At 41.6% G+C, this 18,964-nt stretch overlaps 1 protein-coding gene across 2 annotated transcripts; it reads left to right on the forward strand.

The window, feature by feature from the left end:
• Positions 1-180: 180 nt before the first annotated feature.
• kif16bb (kinesin family member 16Bb) lies at positions 181-18,156 on the forward strand. Of its 2 annotated transcripts, none has more exons than XM_058059147.2 (19): positions 181-329; positions 388-451; positions 528-629; positions 702-818; positions 1,600-1,700; positions 3,305-3,405; positions 3,477-3,619; positions 3,872-4,040; positions 4,888-5,013; positions 5,104-5,279; positions 5,361-5,426; positions 5,492-5,551; positions 9,883-10,002; positions 10,141-10,192; positions 10,277-10,414; positions 11,608-11,690; positions 12,588-12,667; positions 15,018-15,090; positions 15,530-18,156. In XM_058059147.2, the coding sequence occupies exons 1-19, from the start codon at positions 223-225 to the stop codon at positions 17,702-17,704; spliced, it is 4,053 nt and encodes a 1,350-aa protein (XP_057915130.2). In that variant the 5' UTR covers positions 181-222; the 3' UTR covers positions 17,705-18,156. The 2 variants fall into 2 exon arrangements, with proteins under 2 accessions (XP_057915130.2, XP_057915131.2); XM_058059148.2 differs by having other exon boundaries at positions 10,280-10,414.
• Positions 18,157-18,964: the final 808 nt, after the last annotated feature.

Below are 18,964 nucleotides of genomic sequence, written 5' to 3' on the forward strand. Positions count from 1 at the left end.
AATGAAAGCAGACAACATACACATACACATTTAACAGAAAAGTCATACAAAACGAGTGTAAGCACACACAATGTGATTACATTGTATTCCAATTTCAAAGCACACTGTAGTTTGTAAACAGCGACCCCTGCTGGAGAACAGATGAATGACACTAAACCATTTCTTACGGGTATGGGTCACATCACAGGTGGTTTAATTAGGTGTTGGTCTTTTCCGTGTCATATGCTCGTAGCCTCCCCACGCACATTTTCCACACGCAAGGCCGCAGTCCTTACCACCGCCATGGCTTCAGTTCGTGTTGCTGTTCGAGTTCGTCCCCTTAACAAAAGGTAAAATGTCACACAGTCAAATACTTACTTTATCTTTAACATGTTTGCTTCGTAACAGAGAACAGCAACTGGCATCCAAGGAGGTGACCCATTTGGATGGAAACACTATATTCTTGTATAAGGTGCTGTATACTTTCAGCAGCAGTGCAGCATGTGATGGATATTAATGTAAAATAATGTGTTTTTGAACATCTGTAGCCATCATGTGTTCAAGACAAGAAGAACACAAAGATCTTTTCTTATGACTTCTCATATGATTCAACTGACAGAGGAAGAGCCTCATATGCATCACAGGAGATGGTAACTATGAAAAAAAAATCACATTGTATTGACAGTAATCTGCATAATTGTGCTTTTTTTTTTTTTTTTTAGATTTTCAATGATTTGGGGCGTGATGTTTTGAAATCTGCATTTGAGGGATTCAATGCCTGTGTGTTTGCCTATGGACAAACGGGATCGGGGAAATCCTACACAATGATGGGTCACACTGTAAGGCGTTTTATTCTTCTACTACTACTTCATGTTTTTCCCTAATATTCTCTATATAATCCACTGTGTTTCTAAAATCACTGCAAACCATAAACAATATGGACACTGCCACTCGTTGATCATCTTGATCAAAACATCATTGCCTCTATGAAGACAAAAATGTGGATTTGTATTGGAACCTAATCAAATTGTGCAGCTGTACCTAATAGTTCATCCACAGAATGTGCCTTTTACTCTAGAGTTTAATTTCACTTTCTAATCTTGTAATTCCGCCCCTATGCCACATGTTTTTACCCTTGCCCTGCAAAACATCCCAGTAGTGATGACCCAGCATTGAGTTTAACACTGACTCTTTGCGACATTCGAAAGTCACCTCATCAGCCGTCCCTCCTTTGCACTCCATTCGTCTCAATGTTTCCCTCCGCTAATCAGAAAACGTGATGAGTGCAGCAGCCCGTAGCTTTTCCATTTCCCACCTTGCACCCTCATGTAGATTTCACATTACCAAGAGGTAAATGAATGTCTTACCAGGACTGCATCACAGCTGCTGTCAACCTCTGATAATTACATAACGTTCCTAATGCTTGCTATCTGCTTCTTTGTAATTAAAACAAGAGATCAAGAGATTGCTCCCACGCTTCAGTAGTTTTATATTCTGGTTGTGTTACACTGCCTTTGCTTGCGCTTTTGTGTAAATAGCAAGGCATTGGCACTCACAGTTAACAAGTAAAGAGTGCATTTTGTTCTAAATGTATCACTTTCTCCCGTTTTACTGTGACAGGAGGAAAAAGGTTTAATCCCAAGGATCTGTGAAGGCTTGTTTTCCAACATATCGGAAAGAAGCTCAGTCGACTGTAATGTGTCATTTCGCACAGAAGTCAGGTAAGGCACGATCATGCATCTTTCTAATTAGGCTGCAACTAATGATACTGATGATGTACAGGAAATATTTGGAAACATTTATATTTTGTACATGGTAGTGTGGTTAGCACCTTGTTTTTGCTTCTGACACACACACACACACACACACCAGCTGTAAAGCAAGAAACTTGGCTATAGTTATGGGGCCAAATTACTCCACATAACTAAAACATCTAAAAATCATGAGGTGTCCAAATCATCACCATTATCACTGACTTTGATGAATGTTTTAAGTGTAAGGTTTTATTTGCTACTGTTTTCTATGATTGAATACTGGTGGAAAAAAAACTGCAAATTCTGCAATTGTATCAAGGTTAGTACCTTTATACACAAAGGTCAGGAAAGAAGCAACTCTAACGGTGTGCAGAAGCATGTACTTGTGAATGCTGCCACATCCCCAACATTAACACACGCGACTCTACTAGTAAAGTTAGGCAAGTACACGTTGTTTGATCTTTCAAAAAGCCGAGATTGCTCCACTTTACACCTCACTACCTGCTGAATACCTTATTGGCGCACAATGCCCTACTTTCTTTGCTTGCAAAGCGGTAAGACTCACAAAGCATATTGTATTTCTGTGCCATGTTTCCTCCAGCTAAATATGAGGAACCTTAGGTTTATCCACCTGTTTTGGGGTGTGGAGTGTGCTGCTGCTACTCATTCATTTATTTTCTACCGCTTATCCTCACGAGGGTCGCGGGGTTTGGGGTGGGTGCTGGAGCCTATCCCAGCTGTCTTCAGGCGAGAGGCGGGGTACAACATGGACTAGTCGCCAGCCAATCACAGGGCACATCTCGACAAACAACCATTCACACTCACATTCATACCTATGGACAATTTGGAGCCACCAATTAACCTAGCATGTTTTTGGAATGTGGGAAGAAACTGGCGAAAACCCACACATGCACGGGGAAAACATGCAAACTCCACACAGAGATGGCAGAGGGTGGAGTTGAACCCTGGTCTCCTAGCTGTGGTGCTGTTGACTCATTATGTTGAATTAAAAAACGTTAAAGTTCTGTGCTTTTTCCAATGGTGTCGCTTATGCTTCAGTTTCAGATGCATTGTCTAAAAACAAACTCTAGTAAATGCTAATCTTTCTCAAATCGAGGTAACTGGTTGGTGTCTGACTGGCCACTGTAGCTTCAGCTGTTGTGTGCATTATATTATATTTATTTTTTTTGGAGCTGGGATATGTATCTAGCTTGTTATGGCGGTTAAAGCAACTTTTGGTTCTCTGGTTTGTAAACAAAATCTAAAATTTGACCTTTTTCGCTTCCTAACGCAAGAGCCAGAGGCAGCTTTACTCATTTACACAGGGAACAATCCTTATGAGACCTGTCCTTTTCTCCTCGATTGCCTGCTGCACTGCAGTATTTAATGTGTGGAGCCAAAACCTATATTGCATATGTTTCATCACTGCTAGTGCACTCTAAATAATTATACTTTAAACCTCCTGTGAGCCATTGAAGCGGTTCTGTGTTGTGTTCTTTATTGTTTGTTATTCACAAATCGACACTGAAATCCTTGGATGTTGCCTTTTTGGTTCTTTGTGTGGACACCAGCTTTATGGAGATCTACAATGAACGTGTACGTGATCTTCTCCAAAAGGAGGGTGGTGGATTAAGAGTGCGTGAACACCCAAGGGATGGGCCATACGTGGAGAGTAAGATTTTATGAAGCTCTTTGTAATATTGCCGACTTCAAGGAATTTCTTATTAAAACTTCTTTGTTTAGATCTATCCAAGCACGTGGTACACAGCTACAGGAACATGGAGGAGTTGATAGCTGCTGGGAACACCAAACGCATCACCGCCAGCACAGGAATGAATGACTGCAGTAGCCGCTCGCATGCCATCTTCACCATCAGCTTCACTCAGGTGGAGTATACAGGAGACTTGCAACTGTGTAGCATTGGAATACATTTGAAAAGTTTCCTTTTCATATTTTGGAGGTTAATAAAGGCCATCTCTCAAGAGTTCTAATTAGATCTGCTTCTCTGCTGCGTGTCCTGAACTTTTATCTTTTTTTAAAGAACTTCAAAGGCTCATTTTCCTGTCATAAGAAGCTCTTTTGTTGTCACGTTGCAAATGTGCTCGAGTATTCCTCTGTGATACTTTTCCTCGCCACAGGCATGGTTTGATGCCGAGTTGCCGTGTGAAATGCTGAGCAAGATCCACCTGGTCGACCTGGCTGGCAGCGAAAGGGCGAACGCCACACGCACGTCTGGCATCAGGCTGAAGGAGGGCGGCAACATTAACAAATCCCTCGTCACCCTCGGCACTGTCATCTCTGCTTTGGGTAAATTACTCTCTTCATTGTTTAAGCTTTTATTCATTGACTTGGAATGACTGATATCCTGACCACATTTTGTGTTCACATATTTTTTTTAGCTGGAAATTACTCAAAGTGGCAAACTTCTAATATATTAAGAGCTATTGTGATTTACATTCTGCCAAAAGGTTCAATTTCTATAGTGTTCTTTCTCAATTCAGCCATGTCTATTCTAAATGTATAATAGGTGAAAACGCTGTTGATCAGGGTGTCCAACGTGCGGTCCACGGCTCTTGGAAACGGAGCAAAAAGGCACAATTGAAAGAGAAAAATCTGTATTGCCAATACTAATAACACTAACTGTTTTTAAGCCCTATTTACACAATTTAAGTAGGCTAATTTCCATGGCATCGTTCCATTGAAAAAGTCTGAACACAGACATTTCCTGCCGCTTATCCTCACGAGGGTTGCGGGCGTGCTGGAGCCTATCCCAGCTGTCTTCGGGCGAGTGGCAGGGTAAACCCTGGACTGGTCGCCCGGCAATCACAGGGCACATATAGACAAACAACCATTCACACTCACATTCATATTCCTATGGACAATTTGGAGTCGCTAATTAACCCACACATACACGGGGTGAACATGCAAACGCCACACAGAGATGGTCGAAGGTGGAATCAAACTCGGGTCTCCTAGCTGTGTGGCCTGCGGCATGGAAACAGACAATGTTGAGGAAATAATCTTAAAAGGATCCTTGTAACTTCTAGCATAATCACAGTTAAGATCAAATAAAATGGTTTATTCCTATTTTTAACACCTTTGTCATTGTTATTGTTCACTTTCATGTTGTAAATGTGTTTGTATGACCTTCTAGCTGACCTCAGTGTGGGCGGACTAACAACCAAAAAGATGAAGATCTTCATCCCTTACAGAGACTCTGTGCTGACATGGCTGCTGAAAGACAGCCTGGGTGGAAACTCAAAGACCACCATGATTGCAAGTACGCACTGTTCCTGTTTGCTAATCTGGCATGTTTACATGCATTATCTAACTAATGCACATGTACCTGTGTGCATTTCTATACTTGCAGCCATATCCCCCGCTGATGTGCATTATGGGGAGACCCTAAGCACATTGCGCTACGCTAGCCGTGCTCGAAACATCGTGAACTCCCCGACAGTCAATGAAGACAGCAGTGTGAAGTTGGTCAGGGAGCTGAAAGCAGAGGTTACCAGGCTTAAGAATCTACTAGAAGAAACCAAACGGGTCTGGTTTGGTTTCACTTTTACCAAAAGCATGGTATTTGCAGGGCTTTTGCAAAAATCTAATTGTCATGGGTCACCCCAGGTTTCTCACAGAGACCCGTCTTCCTCATTGAAGGTAGAAGAGGAGCTGCGTCAGAATGAAGCAAAGGTGAGTCACTTGGTACTAAATTGAGGATGCAGCTTCTTTGTAAACTCCTGCAATACTTTTGGCAGGTTTGTACACTAACCAAGAGGTGGACATGCAAATGGGAGGACACACGTGGTGTTCTGCAGGTACAATTGTTACTGAACGTATATTGTTTCTTCCACATATATATATTTTTAATAATTCAGGAAGTTTCAAAGGGGCACTTGCATCCCAATGTACGTGCTCCTACATGCAAGAATGGGGAAAATTGCAAGAGGCAAAGCCCTTAGGAAGGAAATTGGGATGCCAGTTTTCTGTGTGCACACAGGAAAACCTTGCACACAGCCAAGGGCAAGGCAGAGGAGGAGCGCATGACTCGTGTGTGTGTGTGTTGCCTGTTTTAAAAGTACATTGTGTATATATACATTGCACTACCACAGCAGCGGCTCCTCCCGTGGTGGTGACGTACTCTGCCAGCTGTACACGCTATTTCTCCTGGCCGCCATGGACACACGGCGGCTACTCACATCCCACTGTACACTTTAGTTCCCCCAGTCACGATAGCCGTAGGAAGCCAGTAGGAAGTGAGTAGGCTGCACGAGCCTCGTATGTTGCCCACACACGTATGTCCCCAGTGAGTGAAGCGTACAGCCTTGCATAAAGCAGATGCAAGTACCTCTGAAGGAAATAGAATTCCCAGTAAACCAATTTGTCATCTGTAACTTTTGATTATGAGGGATGAATTACAAGATGGAAACTAACTGTATGAACATCTGTAGACTGTTGTTTCACATCTAAAAATATATTGCCCTCAAATGAGCAATCATTGATGGATGCTTGGATTATAGCTTAAAATTTAATATTTGCATCATGTTCTTGACTCACTACAATAATGGTTTATCAGAAACCTTTCCAGGCACGGCGCTTATGGAGACACTAGTACTTGCAGTCAAGTCACCCTACCAGTTGGTGTCTCTGCAGCTCCTGTAAACAGCCAGACTGTTGGAAGTGGCAAGCGAGAGAGAGTCAGCCTGGCATGAAATATAATGTTGCATATATTAAGATTTAAATGACACCCAAAAGCTGAGTTGTTGAAATACTCCTCAGGTGAGAGTGCGACAGTGTTTGGAAGTCTGGCAAAAAAGAAACCAAACTGACATGCCCTCTCTTGCAACCTAATATTGCTTCAGAGGCTGTGAGCTTCCAAAAACCCTGAGGTGCTTGGAGAAGAAAATGCTAGTGTTCAACAATTCACAGTGAGTGCTGAACAATTTTCCTCTGCTGAATGTGTGCCCAACCCTCCCAAATCGCACCAAATGTCATCATTTTGGGCCTCATCATATTTAGCCAAGTACTGCTGTAGGCTGTTCTATTATGCATACACTGAGAATCGTGCTTGTCATGAGAAGTATGGGTTGATTTATTGTCCAATAATAAGCACTACATGATATACTTTTCAGTATTTCACATGTTTTTGAGCAGGTTTTTTTCCACACTGCTGCTACTTGTATTTTAGACGATATCGATGACAATTTTATAATTAACTGGGTGATTTGGTACATTTTTGGTTTTATACATTTCCGTGGTCATCAGAACAATATCACTACTGTCACTAAAAGTGTGTGTGTGTGTAATGAATATTCTATTATATAGAATTGTTAGCAAGTGACATTTGGGGTCTTGACAGTCCACCATTCATAACAATGTATTAGATGTCATTAGCCGCTGTCACTGCTCCTGATTAAGAAATCTTGATTATTGACTTGTGGCACTTTTTATCTTGGACTTTCAGGCATGCTCATAAAAGGGCTCAATATCGGTATTTATTTTTCAGATAAATATTGTCAATTTGACAGTAAAATATGCAATATGTTTTTCTTCCCTGCGGATACTTTGTGGCATCTCGGTGAAAGGCCACTGTGCTGGTGGCCAGCAGGCGCTCTGGTGATGCCAAAACTAGGAGCATTTGATGAACGACTTTATGGATTTGACATTTGTCTCGCAGTGCATTTGCATTTTGTGTGGGTGGGGAAAAAAAGTGGGATTTTGTTATGGAATACTTTTGCAGACAACAGAGGTGGAGTTGCTGCTTAATTGAACCAGCTTCACTTTTTTTTTTTTGGTATACATTCTGATTAATGTTTTGATGTAGGAAAGCATATATTTGAGGAATTGGAAATTCATTGGCAATGTCGGCTGACAAGTCTGATGGGTATTGAGTGTGATTAGTTGGCTTGATGTAAGTTGATTTAATATGTATATTTGTAACTTGGCGCTGTCAAAGTGTTGGAGGGGAATAGTGCCCAACTACAGATGATAGTACTTAATTGAAGCCTAAATGCATCCTTGGCTAATGCCAACATTAATTACTGTGTGTTCATTAGCTGCTTCAGTCAAAAAAAAAAAACAGGTTTTAGTTGTTTGTTTTTTTGTGTTTTTCTCCTTTGGTCAGCATGGCTGGCTGGGTGAAGATCAGCTTTCACTGCCACATGCCCCAATGTGCGGTGAATCTAAGAGGATCTCATCTGTTCTCGATGTCCGTGGAATGTGACACTGTGCATTAATCTGTTTGGCTTTGCCCAACTTCTAATGAAGTCTGTGAAGAATCCCTTTTAATTAAGTAATGGACTGAGGTCGATACCTCTCCTGGGGGATGTCTTCAGTCTTTTGTCGTGGACACATCTGTCGTCACTGTCCAATTCCTGCAAAAAGGTGTAGGACAGGGGTCGGCAATCTGTGGCTCTGAAGCCTTCCTGTTGTGGCTCCTTTTGGGCATGACAAAAGGGAAAAAAAAGAATTTATCTTCTACTGTGGTTTCTTTTATATATTGGAGCTCAAAGTGAAACTAACACTGAATTTTTAAAAATGTTTGTCGCATCCGTCATATATAGTCTTTGCCTTTACCTGCAAGTGGTTTCTTGATTTGTGCAATCCCTGCAGTAAGGTAGTAAGTAATAATTCATCAATATATATTTTTCTTTCATCTAAGAAGGAGCAAAATGACACTCTTAAATGATAAAGGTTTCCAACCCCTGGTGTAGCAGAACTGAAAGAGATGTGTTCACGATTCACCATACGCAAGATGTCCCGTTTATGATAATCAATGGTAATGTGACGCACTAGTCTATCTTAACAGAAGCACACCTCTTGTCAGGGCACTTGTTCACTGTGGATTAGTGGTCCATAGCCATCGCCCTGGGGGGAGGTTATTGGTCATGAACACTTGACTGAATTTAATTTTCTCTTCTATGCCTTAATTTGGTGTCCTTTTGAACCCGGTTTAATTTTTTGTCAAATACGTGGCAAATTACTTTCTGAACAAATAGTCTGCAGCCAATGGAGTCCTCTCTAAACCATGTTTATCCTATCTGAAGTAAAAAAATAAATAAATAAAAAGTTAATCACTCCTTGATTTGACTTTGACTTTTCCCTAAATAAAATTGTAGGAGGCAGTCAAACACTTTAGAGCAGGGATCTCAACTTACTCAATTTACTTGGGGGGTGGGGCACTGGAGCTAGGGTCTGGGTGAGGCTGGGCCGCATCAGGTTTAAAAAAAAACAAAACAAAACAAACACTTTCAGTGTTTTGATCTCAGTCATGGATGATGAGAGAAAACGCAAAACAGGCGGGCTCGTTTGCGTGCGTATGGGCAGGGCAAAATCGCGTCAATTGTGTGCGGTGTGCATACAGCTTTAAGCTGTCATTTCTGGGTTCATGAAACCATATGTCATCCATATCAAACTAGGCGGGGGCCTCAAACTAGCATCCTGCGGGCCGCATTTGGCCCGCGGGCCGCGAGTTTGAGTCCCCTGCTTTAGAGGGTCAGCTCGTTTGTATTTGACTATAGAATTAGGGCTGTAACAATTATTTTCTTAGTCCATTGCTATGAAAATTGTTTGGATCAATTGACTAATCGGTTAGGCCCCGCACGGACCAAATCGATATAAAAATGTCTATCACTGTTTGAAAACTGTATGACTTTAGGGGCATTTGACTTTAGAAATTCCACTCTTGTAAATTATAGCTGTATATTTGGCTTGTTTGACACTATAAATGAATAAGATTACTGTGACGCACATATATACTATCTTGATGATGTTAATGACAACATCCAGACTTGATGGTTATATCAATGGTGCATGTTATACAAGCCATTGTGTGGAGGCAGCTAGTGGCACTCTTTTTCGCTCGGTGAACACAATGTACAGTTTGACTCTCGCCACGGTAATCTGAATGATTTATCGTGTCTCTCTCGCCGTCAGCCACGCGACTGTTTCATGGCAACACATGGCTGGAACTGTGCTATTCTGCTGTGGCCTTCAGGCTAGGAAGAGCAGTCATAAAGAATTTAGTTTTTTCTGCTGGTTGCCATTAAATGTCTGTCAGCTGTTTTTTCATTATTATTGTGGGCCATTTCCGCTACAGGCTACCGAGAGCATCTCTGTCCTTCTCAGAATGATCTCTTGTGTCCCACAGGAGGAGGCGGTGGCTCTGAAGAAGGAAGGCAGTGCTGTGGTTTTGGACTGCCAGCTTCCCCATCTGATAGGCATTGATGAGGACTTGCTCAGCACTGGCATCAGTCTCTATTATTTGAAAGTGAATGGCGCATTTCATGGAATCAATTCACACATTCAGTCGGCTTTGTTTATGTGGAATTAATTACCAGCCAAGGTCTATGGTTGTTTATAATCACAGCAAAACATTATATTGTCTCCTGATTTATCACCACTGTAGGAAGGCAAAACCCTGATAAAACCTAACAAAGCATCCTGCGGTGTGGATATCGGTGAGTCAGGGTTACTATAGCATATTGCATGTTGCTGCAGAAGATAAACATCGTTTTTTTCTCTATGTTTATACTGTATTGCAGCAGTTGGTGCGTCCGGGCTCGGCAGTGAGCACTATGTGTTTGAGAACCACGCTGGGATTGTGACTCTCATCCCTCAGGAGGGTGCAGTGTGTTCCGTCAATTGCGCTGTGGTAACTCATCCCTGTCAGCTGACTCAGGGTAAGCTCACCTTATAATTCTCAAGCATGGAAGAAAAAGCAATGAAAGGTTATCCTATTCTATTCAGTTACTAAAGCAGGCTTCATCTGATAATGTAATCTGTGTTGTCCTTGGCTCCCCCTGCAAGCATCACACGCTTGGCTTGAGTGCATTCTGAACGCAGCCCTTCAACAGGACAGATGCTGTTTCTCTTAATAAACATGCTGAAGAGTGAGTAGCTCTCGACAAAGCCCGAGGCCCATTTTTAATTGGCAGATGGATTTGATTAGAGCCCACAGGTTTCAAGTGGTGGCCGAGCATTACCCTTTCAAAAGACCGAGCCAAGCAGAGGAGCAACTCCTAACCGATCGGGCGATGCTTGCAGGGGCTTGGAGCCTTCCGGCTTGCTGCCTCCTCCTCCTCCACAGGGCTTTGCTTTTGGAGAGATAAGAGCATACTGATTTTGAAAAAAAGCGCAGCGCCCAGCTATGCTAGCCTCCTTTTTATATCCATTTCAGCTGATCCAATATCCCCTTCACAAACAGCTGTATCTGAAGGCATTTTCTTGAACAAATGGTAGTAATTTTCGGTCCAAAAGCTGCTGGAATCTATCACCGGCTGCCCTCGCAGGTGCTTTGTCACTCGTCTAAGTCATTTGTAGTTGCAAGATTAGAATTTGCCGGAGACAGCCAGGAGGTGGAGATTGCAGAGGAGGCCTTGAGAAAATGTCTGAATGTGACTGCACGAGTCTGAGTTTGATATATAAACCCTAATATCACGTCAAGTCTATCACCATTTGAGAATTATCGAGCCCATTTTCTCTGGTAGATCATCCCGTGGTTTAGGTCACTGCCAATCACTTTAGAAATTGCTTTCTTCGTGGCAAGTTGTTCTCGTTTGCCGAGCTGAGAGAATGTAGGCCAACTTTTGTGCCGTGTATATGCCAGCAACTTTTGGTGCAGGTTCTTCACTGTGTTGAAACATTGACAGGAAGGTTTCCATCGGCCAAGTCTGTGCTTGGTAACTTTTCATGCATTATGGATAATGTTCTGACACTCCGTATCATTACTCAGTGGCAAATCATGTGAAGAGTCTCAAATCTTTAATTGCTGCACCTGTCTTAGTAGGGTTTCCATTATTTATTCCAAATACTTTGAGCTTGCAGGTAGCTTGGTGATATGCCACACTCAAACATTTCACCACTTTCCCTTCAGGTGCCATCATACAGCTTGGGAGAAGAACCACATTACGCTTTAACCACCCCGCTGAAGCTGCCCACCTCCGAGAGAAACAGCAGGTGCAGATGGAACCTGACCACAGCAGACGTGTACTTTTCTACGTGCTCCAATTCCACTGTCACTGAAAACTTCTGAATAACACGCATTCACAATTTAATTGCCTTCAGCTAATCCAATAGGGATGACATTTTTTTTGTCGAAACGACACTGTTTAGAATCCAGCAATGAATACAAAATCTATAGAAAATATTAAGACTGGGCAATATGGACCAAAACTCATATTTAGAATATTGATATACAATATATACCAATATTTCAATATAACATCAACTTAACTCTGATTTATGCTAGAAGATACAAGGATCCTTTTAAGACTATTTCCTCAACATTGTCTGTGTCCATGCTGCACGGCGGTCGAGTGGTTAGCGCGCAGACCTCACAGCTAGGAGACCAGGGTTCAATTCCACCCTCTGTCATCTCTGTGTGTTCTCCCCGTGCATGCGTGGGTTTTCTCCGGGTACTCCGGTTTCCTCCCACATTCCAAAAACATGCTAGGTTAATTGGCAACTCCAAATTGTCCATAGGTATGAATGTGAGTGTGAATGGTTGTTTGTCTATATGTGCCCTGTGATTGGCTGGCGACCAGTCCACGGTGTACCCCGCCTCTTGCGGACAAAAGAACAAAATACGCCTGGTTTTAGAGGAAATTTTAAAGTCAGCAACTCGAATACGTTAAATTGTACAGTTTCTTTTCGGTAAACATTTTTAGAAGATAGCTTGTCGTGCTAAATAATGGCGACTGCGAAGCTTGCTGGACATTGTGCGTTCAATTAGACCAGCATGTTTTTGTGTCCAAAACATAAAATTCAAACTTGTACAGGCTTAGGTGAAATGCAACAGATTAAATAAATCTGACTTATTTTCATTCCAGTCTTGTCTCATTCTGATCTCTACAGATTGTGCAGATGTCGAGAATCACCTTGTCACCAAAATTGGAGGCTCAAAATCCCCCCAAGACGATACGTGCCACCCCAAGGTAGGAATTGAAGCGCAGCGCAAACTCTTGAGGTGAAGAAGGTTCAGTTGCACCTGGTTTCCGTCGCCACATCTTTTTTTAGCAGAATGTGTCGGCGTAATGTCAAAGCCATAAATCATGGCAGCGTTTCGGTGTGAAGTGAGATCATGCAAATGAACACGGCAACCTGAAGTACTTCATGCTGTGCCAGTGTAAATCACAGCTGGTCCAGACAGCTGAGGGGGTGTCCCAGGTCGGCATCTATAGTTCAATCGGAGGTGAACTGAGTCGTGTCCCATTTATAAAAAAAAAAAAAAAAAAAAAAAAACCCTCACTTTTCACTTGACATTAACCTGCCCAGAACTTACTAACTATGCTCTTTTGAGGTGTAAAAAGAGGACATGATGGATGTGCCGAGTACCACATTTTCATCTGTCCAAATGCTTGGAGAAGATATTGGATATTAGTTGTCAAGCGTATGTTTATAGCAGTCGGCTGACACGTTAGGCAACTTGATGCAAAGAGTGCAGTGGCCACAGGGGGGGTGGCGGCACCAAAACATCAAGGAAAATTTCACATTCATGATAATACTAGTAAATCCATATTCGGTTTCAACATTATGGTTTAGTTATGTCACACCAGCCACGTTTACATGGACCCAAATATTCCAATTCCATTCGGGTTATTTGCTCAAACGGAAAGAATCTATTTATTAATTTATTACTTTTAAACTATTAATTATTACTAATTTATTTAAATTATTTGGGCAATTTACTGTTCACGCTGCACTTTACATTATGTTGTTCATATTTGGTGTCTATTCTATTTATTCTCCACATTATTATTATTATTTATTATTATCTTCTTTTGTGTCTGTTATTATATGGGAGCCAGGCAACGACATTTCGTTGGCAATTTCACTACTGTGTTTTTGTGCAATGACAATAAAGGGAGTCTAGTTTAATCTAACCTTTTGTATACACCTCATTCCGAAAGAAAAGCGCCAATCCGAATGAATATATAATCGGATTCACAGGGGTGGAATATTCCTTTCCCCACCCCGATTAAGGTATCTTGTACCCGCTCAATCGGAAAGTTGTCGGACTGCGTTCTTTCAGCGCATGCTCAGCTGTGACGTAACAGCTCAGGTTTTGAAAATGGCGGCGAGCAGTCATCACTGGACTACAGCAGAAAGTTTGTTTTTGATAACTTTAAAAGAACTGAATGTAATTGCAAGACTGGATGGCCGAAAAACTATTTATTTATTTTATTTATTTATTATTATTTAATTTATTATAAAAAATTAATCCCATCCCCTCAACGCCTCTTCTTCGCTGTCATTTTCCGCAAGATCGCATGGGTTTCAAGTTGCTGCTTAAAAAAAAAAGCAACTGTCCCAAAAATCGTGGTAATCACACACTCGTCCGTCATCTTGGATGAATCATGTGATGCTGTTTACGTTTTACTGCGCATGCCCCATTGACTATTCCGTTTGATTATAACGGTGCATGTAGACAGGAGATTGGAATATTCCATGTATACAGTGTTTTCTGTTATGTCATTCAGAAAGAAAAAAATCTCATGTAAACGTGGCTAATGTTTCCCTTGGCTTATTTGATTATTTTGTTCTGAATATAGTCCAAGTAGTTGTTTCGGGTAATTACAAAATAATGATTGTTCTGGTCTAGGCAAAAAAAGGACATGTTCATAACCTAAAGCTAAAGCCTGTTTCTCATGTGAATTTATCTTGAAGGCATTTCTATTTGTACAGAACAAAATTGATTGTATATCAGCTTTTCTGTGAGAGCCAAGCTTGTAGCTTTTGAACTTTTATTATCACTTTCTGCTTTTCATCCCAAAACTTCTCAGCATCAATCCGTACCATTTTTCTGTTTATTGGCTGTACACTCTGTGCCGCTTACGGCTCCTTCCCCCCCAGCTTTCATAGCGCTTCTCCAAAGTTTATATTCTCTTACAGTAAACCTTAATCACACATCAGTGCTCGACTTTAACATTTTTATAGTGCCTGGGGAAAAATGTACCATTATAAATGTTTTTACATTTAAAGCTCTATGCTGCTCAGGAAAATTATAATGGTATTGACATATATGTATGTGCATGTGTACTTCTCAGCAGATTTTGTACGAAGGCGACTTTTAAGAGATTTCAGAGCTGGTAATGTCCCTAATCTTATCCTGCAATTTTAACCATTTTCCACCAACCCAGGCTGCTTTTTGTGAGGGCTGTCTCTGCAAATTAGTCTCTCATTTCATACCAATTGATGACATTTGCTTTGCAACATGTCAGTTCATGACAGCATGAGTATTTATTTAAATTGGTTATTAACATACCTCACTATGCTTATTTCCAGGGTGATTGATGTACTTGCCTCAAGGACAACACAGTCCAAGCTGGTGACTCGCTCTTCTGACTTCATAATGACCGTAAGTGTACACACCTCTACAATTACAAATGGTAAAATAACATTTGAGATTTATCATAGTGTAGATTGAAGTGAGGTGCATTTGCCAAAAGCAGTTAATGCTAACACCTATCCCCACTATAGCTGGGCCCAATACTTGTTTTTTTTTTTTTTTATGATGCATGAAATTATTTTTCTCTTGGCCTGTTCCGGTGGATTAGTATGCACATGTTTACACCATATTACACTCTACCACGGAGGCTTAAATGAAATGAAGTATTTGGGGTCAAATATTTCATCAACCGCACTTTTGAAATATATTTTATGTATTTGGGTAATGCATATAGTATGTAAAACGGCATACCTTTTGGCCACTTGTACTCAAATTAATTATTGTACTGTATGAAAGAAACTCAAAATCCTACTTTTCTCTCTTTGTCTACCCACACAATATAAACTAGGAAATACCTGGAAAATGTCCTGTCTCTCCGACTAGTTTGAATTTGGAAGGAGACACACAAAGGAATGGGGTAAGCACCAGGGGTGACCTGGAACAGGAGACAGTTCGGTGTCATAAATCACGGCCAGAGCTTACGTCTGAGCACCCTTTGAGGGAAGCGGAGAATGTGGCTGAAGTAGCATGTTGCACGACAATGGAGGTGTGGTCAGGGGATGCCAGCCTCCAGCAGACAAGTGTCCTGGGCCTAGGTGATGGATGTGTCATGAAGCCGAAGGGGAATGCTAATGAGATCCAAGGAGTTGTGGCTCAGTCCTACAAGGGAAGACCTGGCTCTGGTGGGAGCTCATTAGGCAACGTGTCTCACCTTCAGCATACAGGAAGAGATGGTTCCATGTCTTTCCCCCAACAGACCAGCACTCCTCAGCTCAAGGAACATGCTCTCGGCAGTCAGGGATCCCGCCCTCTATACGAGGAAACTATCTTAAAGGCACAACAGTGCTCTGGAGACATGATAGACTATGGATGTTTGGAGACCCAAGTCCGTGTGGGAGCTGCAGTTCAACAGTCACGACTGAGCGCCTTTGTCAACAGAGTGAGTTGGATTGTCCAGGATGCTCAGCATTTCCTTTGGAATATGGTACTGCATCCGTCTGGAAAAGAAAGACAAAAGCCTTTTGTGACCGACTGGTCCAATTATCTAATTTCTCTCGTTAGGGAATGCAAGGTCATGTCTGTAATTGACACCCAAGTCTTCTCTCTAGTTAGAGGGGGTTATGTCTTGTCACATTTTAAAGGTAGTCGCATGTATTCAATGGTCAAAGAGCTACCACTGATGATCCAGATGGAGATAATGGACCATCTTTGGGCAAGTGAAGCTACTAGGATTATGCAGGACTACAATCATCAATGCCCAGTTTTGTCCCAGACACAAAACATGCAATCCGAGTGCATTCCAGATAGCTGGCAAACAAATATGACACCTGATCTGCAGTTACAAGAGCAGGATATGGATATTGATTTAATACAGGAAGGGATAAGTACTGAGGGATTATCTGTGGAAAACATAATTAATCATGCACCCACAGATGGGGATCAGGTATTCAATAACTCTGCATGCGGTCAAAAGTGTGAGGTCCAAAGGTTTTTTCTGATGTTGATAGAATACCCCCTTCCCCTTGCTAATCTACAAAACCTCTCATTGAGAGATCTTAAAACATCCATACAGTTAGTTCTACCAAGCACACTGATGGATAGTGAGAACATTTTAGCTCTCTTTTGGCTCAATGCAGCTAAATGTAGCCAGCCTGAACCCCGTCCTGCTCTGCTGGTTCTCTTGGAGGCGGGACTTTATACATTGACTGCAGAATCTGGGCAGCTGATGTTGTTCCATCAGCTCCCCATCTTGCAGCTGAAGGAATTGCACATAAGCTTTGCAGGCCATGGTTTGCGTTTGATGGGCTCAACAGAGGAAAGCATCTTGGGTGTGTACACCTACAGTCGGACGCTTACTAAAGAGTTGTGCTCAGCCATACTCAAGGTCATATATCCTGAGGACAGCAGTGTCTCTCAACACCCACTGTTTGATGAGTGGGGGACACTCTCGGACAGATTGTCGTTTGACTTACAGGCCAGTGTACCAGACCTTGTGTTGGATGCTGGTGTCCGGGTCTGCTGCCAGTTTGAGAGGAGTCTTGCAGATCTGGTTTATCTTCTTCACTGTAACATGGAAGAAGAAGTCATTGCACTTGGAGAGGTGCAGCTTTTACTATACACAAGCGTAAAGGTCTGCATGAGCTCCATTAGTGACCTTGAAGGCATGGCCCAGCTGATACTTACTGATACCCACCTCGGTCTGGTCGAGGAGGATGTTGTCTTTCATCCAACCCCACGCTCCGTTTCCATCCGGGCCTGCCATCCCCAGTTCCACAACTTGCGTCTTCGTCAGCGCTCAGACGTGCGCTGCATGCTGGTACATGATGAAGACGAGTGCGGAGCTGTTAGACTGGAGCTAATCCTTTCAAACGCGAGGACCAGAGGTCACCCTGAAAGTGTGGCTAAAGTAGCCAGTCTGCTTGCCCGTGCTTCTAATTTATCTCCACAAGCAGAGGTGTGGAAATTAACTTTCGTTTGCTCCACCGAGGCTGCATGCCTGATTAATCATTTGTCAAATGTCTGATGAACAACGGACAGACCGTAATGAGCTGCTCAGCTTGAAGACATACTGAGAATTACCAACCAGGGCAAAAAAAAAAAACACCTGTTATGATGAATACTATGACCGATTTTGATGTTTGGGTCTTGTCTGCATAAAATTTAAATTTTATATAACATGACTTTAGCTTATAGAATTTTTAATATTTTTTCTTTAATGTTTTTCAATTTTATTTTAACCACAACCACAATGACCCCCATGCTCTTTTACCATATTCCGCAAAGGTGGTCCAATACATCATAAAACGTGTCTGTGTGTAAATTTAATATATTACAATATTTGCTATTTTTATGGATTTTAGTTATCTTGAATAAATGTTGTGATTTAACTTATATGTGCTTGTCAAGTTTTTTTATATTGAATATTTTATGTAAACAGTTCTGTTGTTTCTGAGAGTATGTAAATAAAAGGAAGGTGTTAATCCCACTGCTCCTTTTTTGAAGTTTATTTACCACAGACCCAAAAAGCTTGTGACTGTTCAGCCTGCAAATTTGGTTTCTAATTTCACTCCTTTCCTTTCCCCAGTCTACAAAAATCAGACCCTTTATCACCATCCTCTGCTTAGCTTCAAGGCCCTATCTTCAGTATTGTATTAACTTTGTAGTTGAAGTACTGTATATTTAGTCTTTCTATTGGAGTTTAAAATGAACATATTCATATGCTGTACTTAGCCGATGTGACATTGGGCACTCCAGGATAAGACCTACCGGTACTCACTATATAAATCTATCAAAAGGATGAAGGATGCTTCATCCCGAGAAAGACCTTCATTCTAACAATTCTGTCTATGCAGAGGCAAAGCCACAATTCCAGCCCAGAAAAAGGCATTCAAATGTTTTTTTTTTTCTTTCCACTTTAGACTAATGGTTTAATTTTTGAACATGCATACAAGTTACAATAGAATACACTTCCATAGTATGTCCAAAAAGGCGTAGGAATAATCAAAGCTTATGTAATCCTACCTCTTGTGCTTGCAATACATACACTTCCTGTGTTTTAAAAGTACTATTTGCCAACTTCACATACGTATGTAGTTATGACAATATTGTAAAATAGGAGTCAAGGTTTGTACTCACTGTAAAATTATATAACAGTACACACAGTTGGTTGACTGAATAGACTATTATCGTATGAAAAATGAAGTGCAAGACTGATTAGACGTGGCGTGGTATTTACACAGTAGTTCAGGACTCTTCCCCATTGTACTTGGAAAACTACTTCTAG

The sequence above is a fragment of the Doryrhamphus excisus genome, linkage group LG20, assembly GCF_037039965.1.
Source record: "Doryrhamphus excisus strain RoL-2023G ecotype Guam linkage group LG20, RoL_Dexc_Guam_v1.1, whole genome shotgun sequence".
Taxonomy (NCBI): domain Eukaryota; kingdom Metazoa; phylum Chordata; class Actinopteri; order Syngnathiformes; family Syngnathidae; genus Doryrhamphus; species Doryrhamphus excisus.

Coding starts and splice junctions, on each gene's coding strand:
- kif16bb (XM_058059147.2), top strand. CDS start 223: ATGCTCGTAGCCTCCCCACGCACATTTTCCACACGCAAGGCCGCAGTC. Junction 5,014..5,103: donor AAAGACCACCATGATTGCAA/GTACGCACTGTT, acceptor CTATACTTGCAG/CCATATCCCCCGCTGATGTG. Junction 10,193..10,276: donor ATCCTGCGGTGTGGATATCG/GTGAGTCAGGGT, acceptor ACTGTATTGCAG/CAGTTGGTGCGTCCGGGCTC.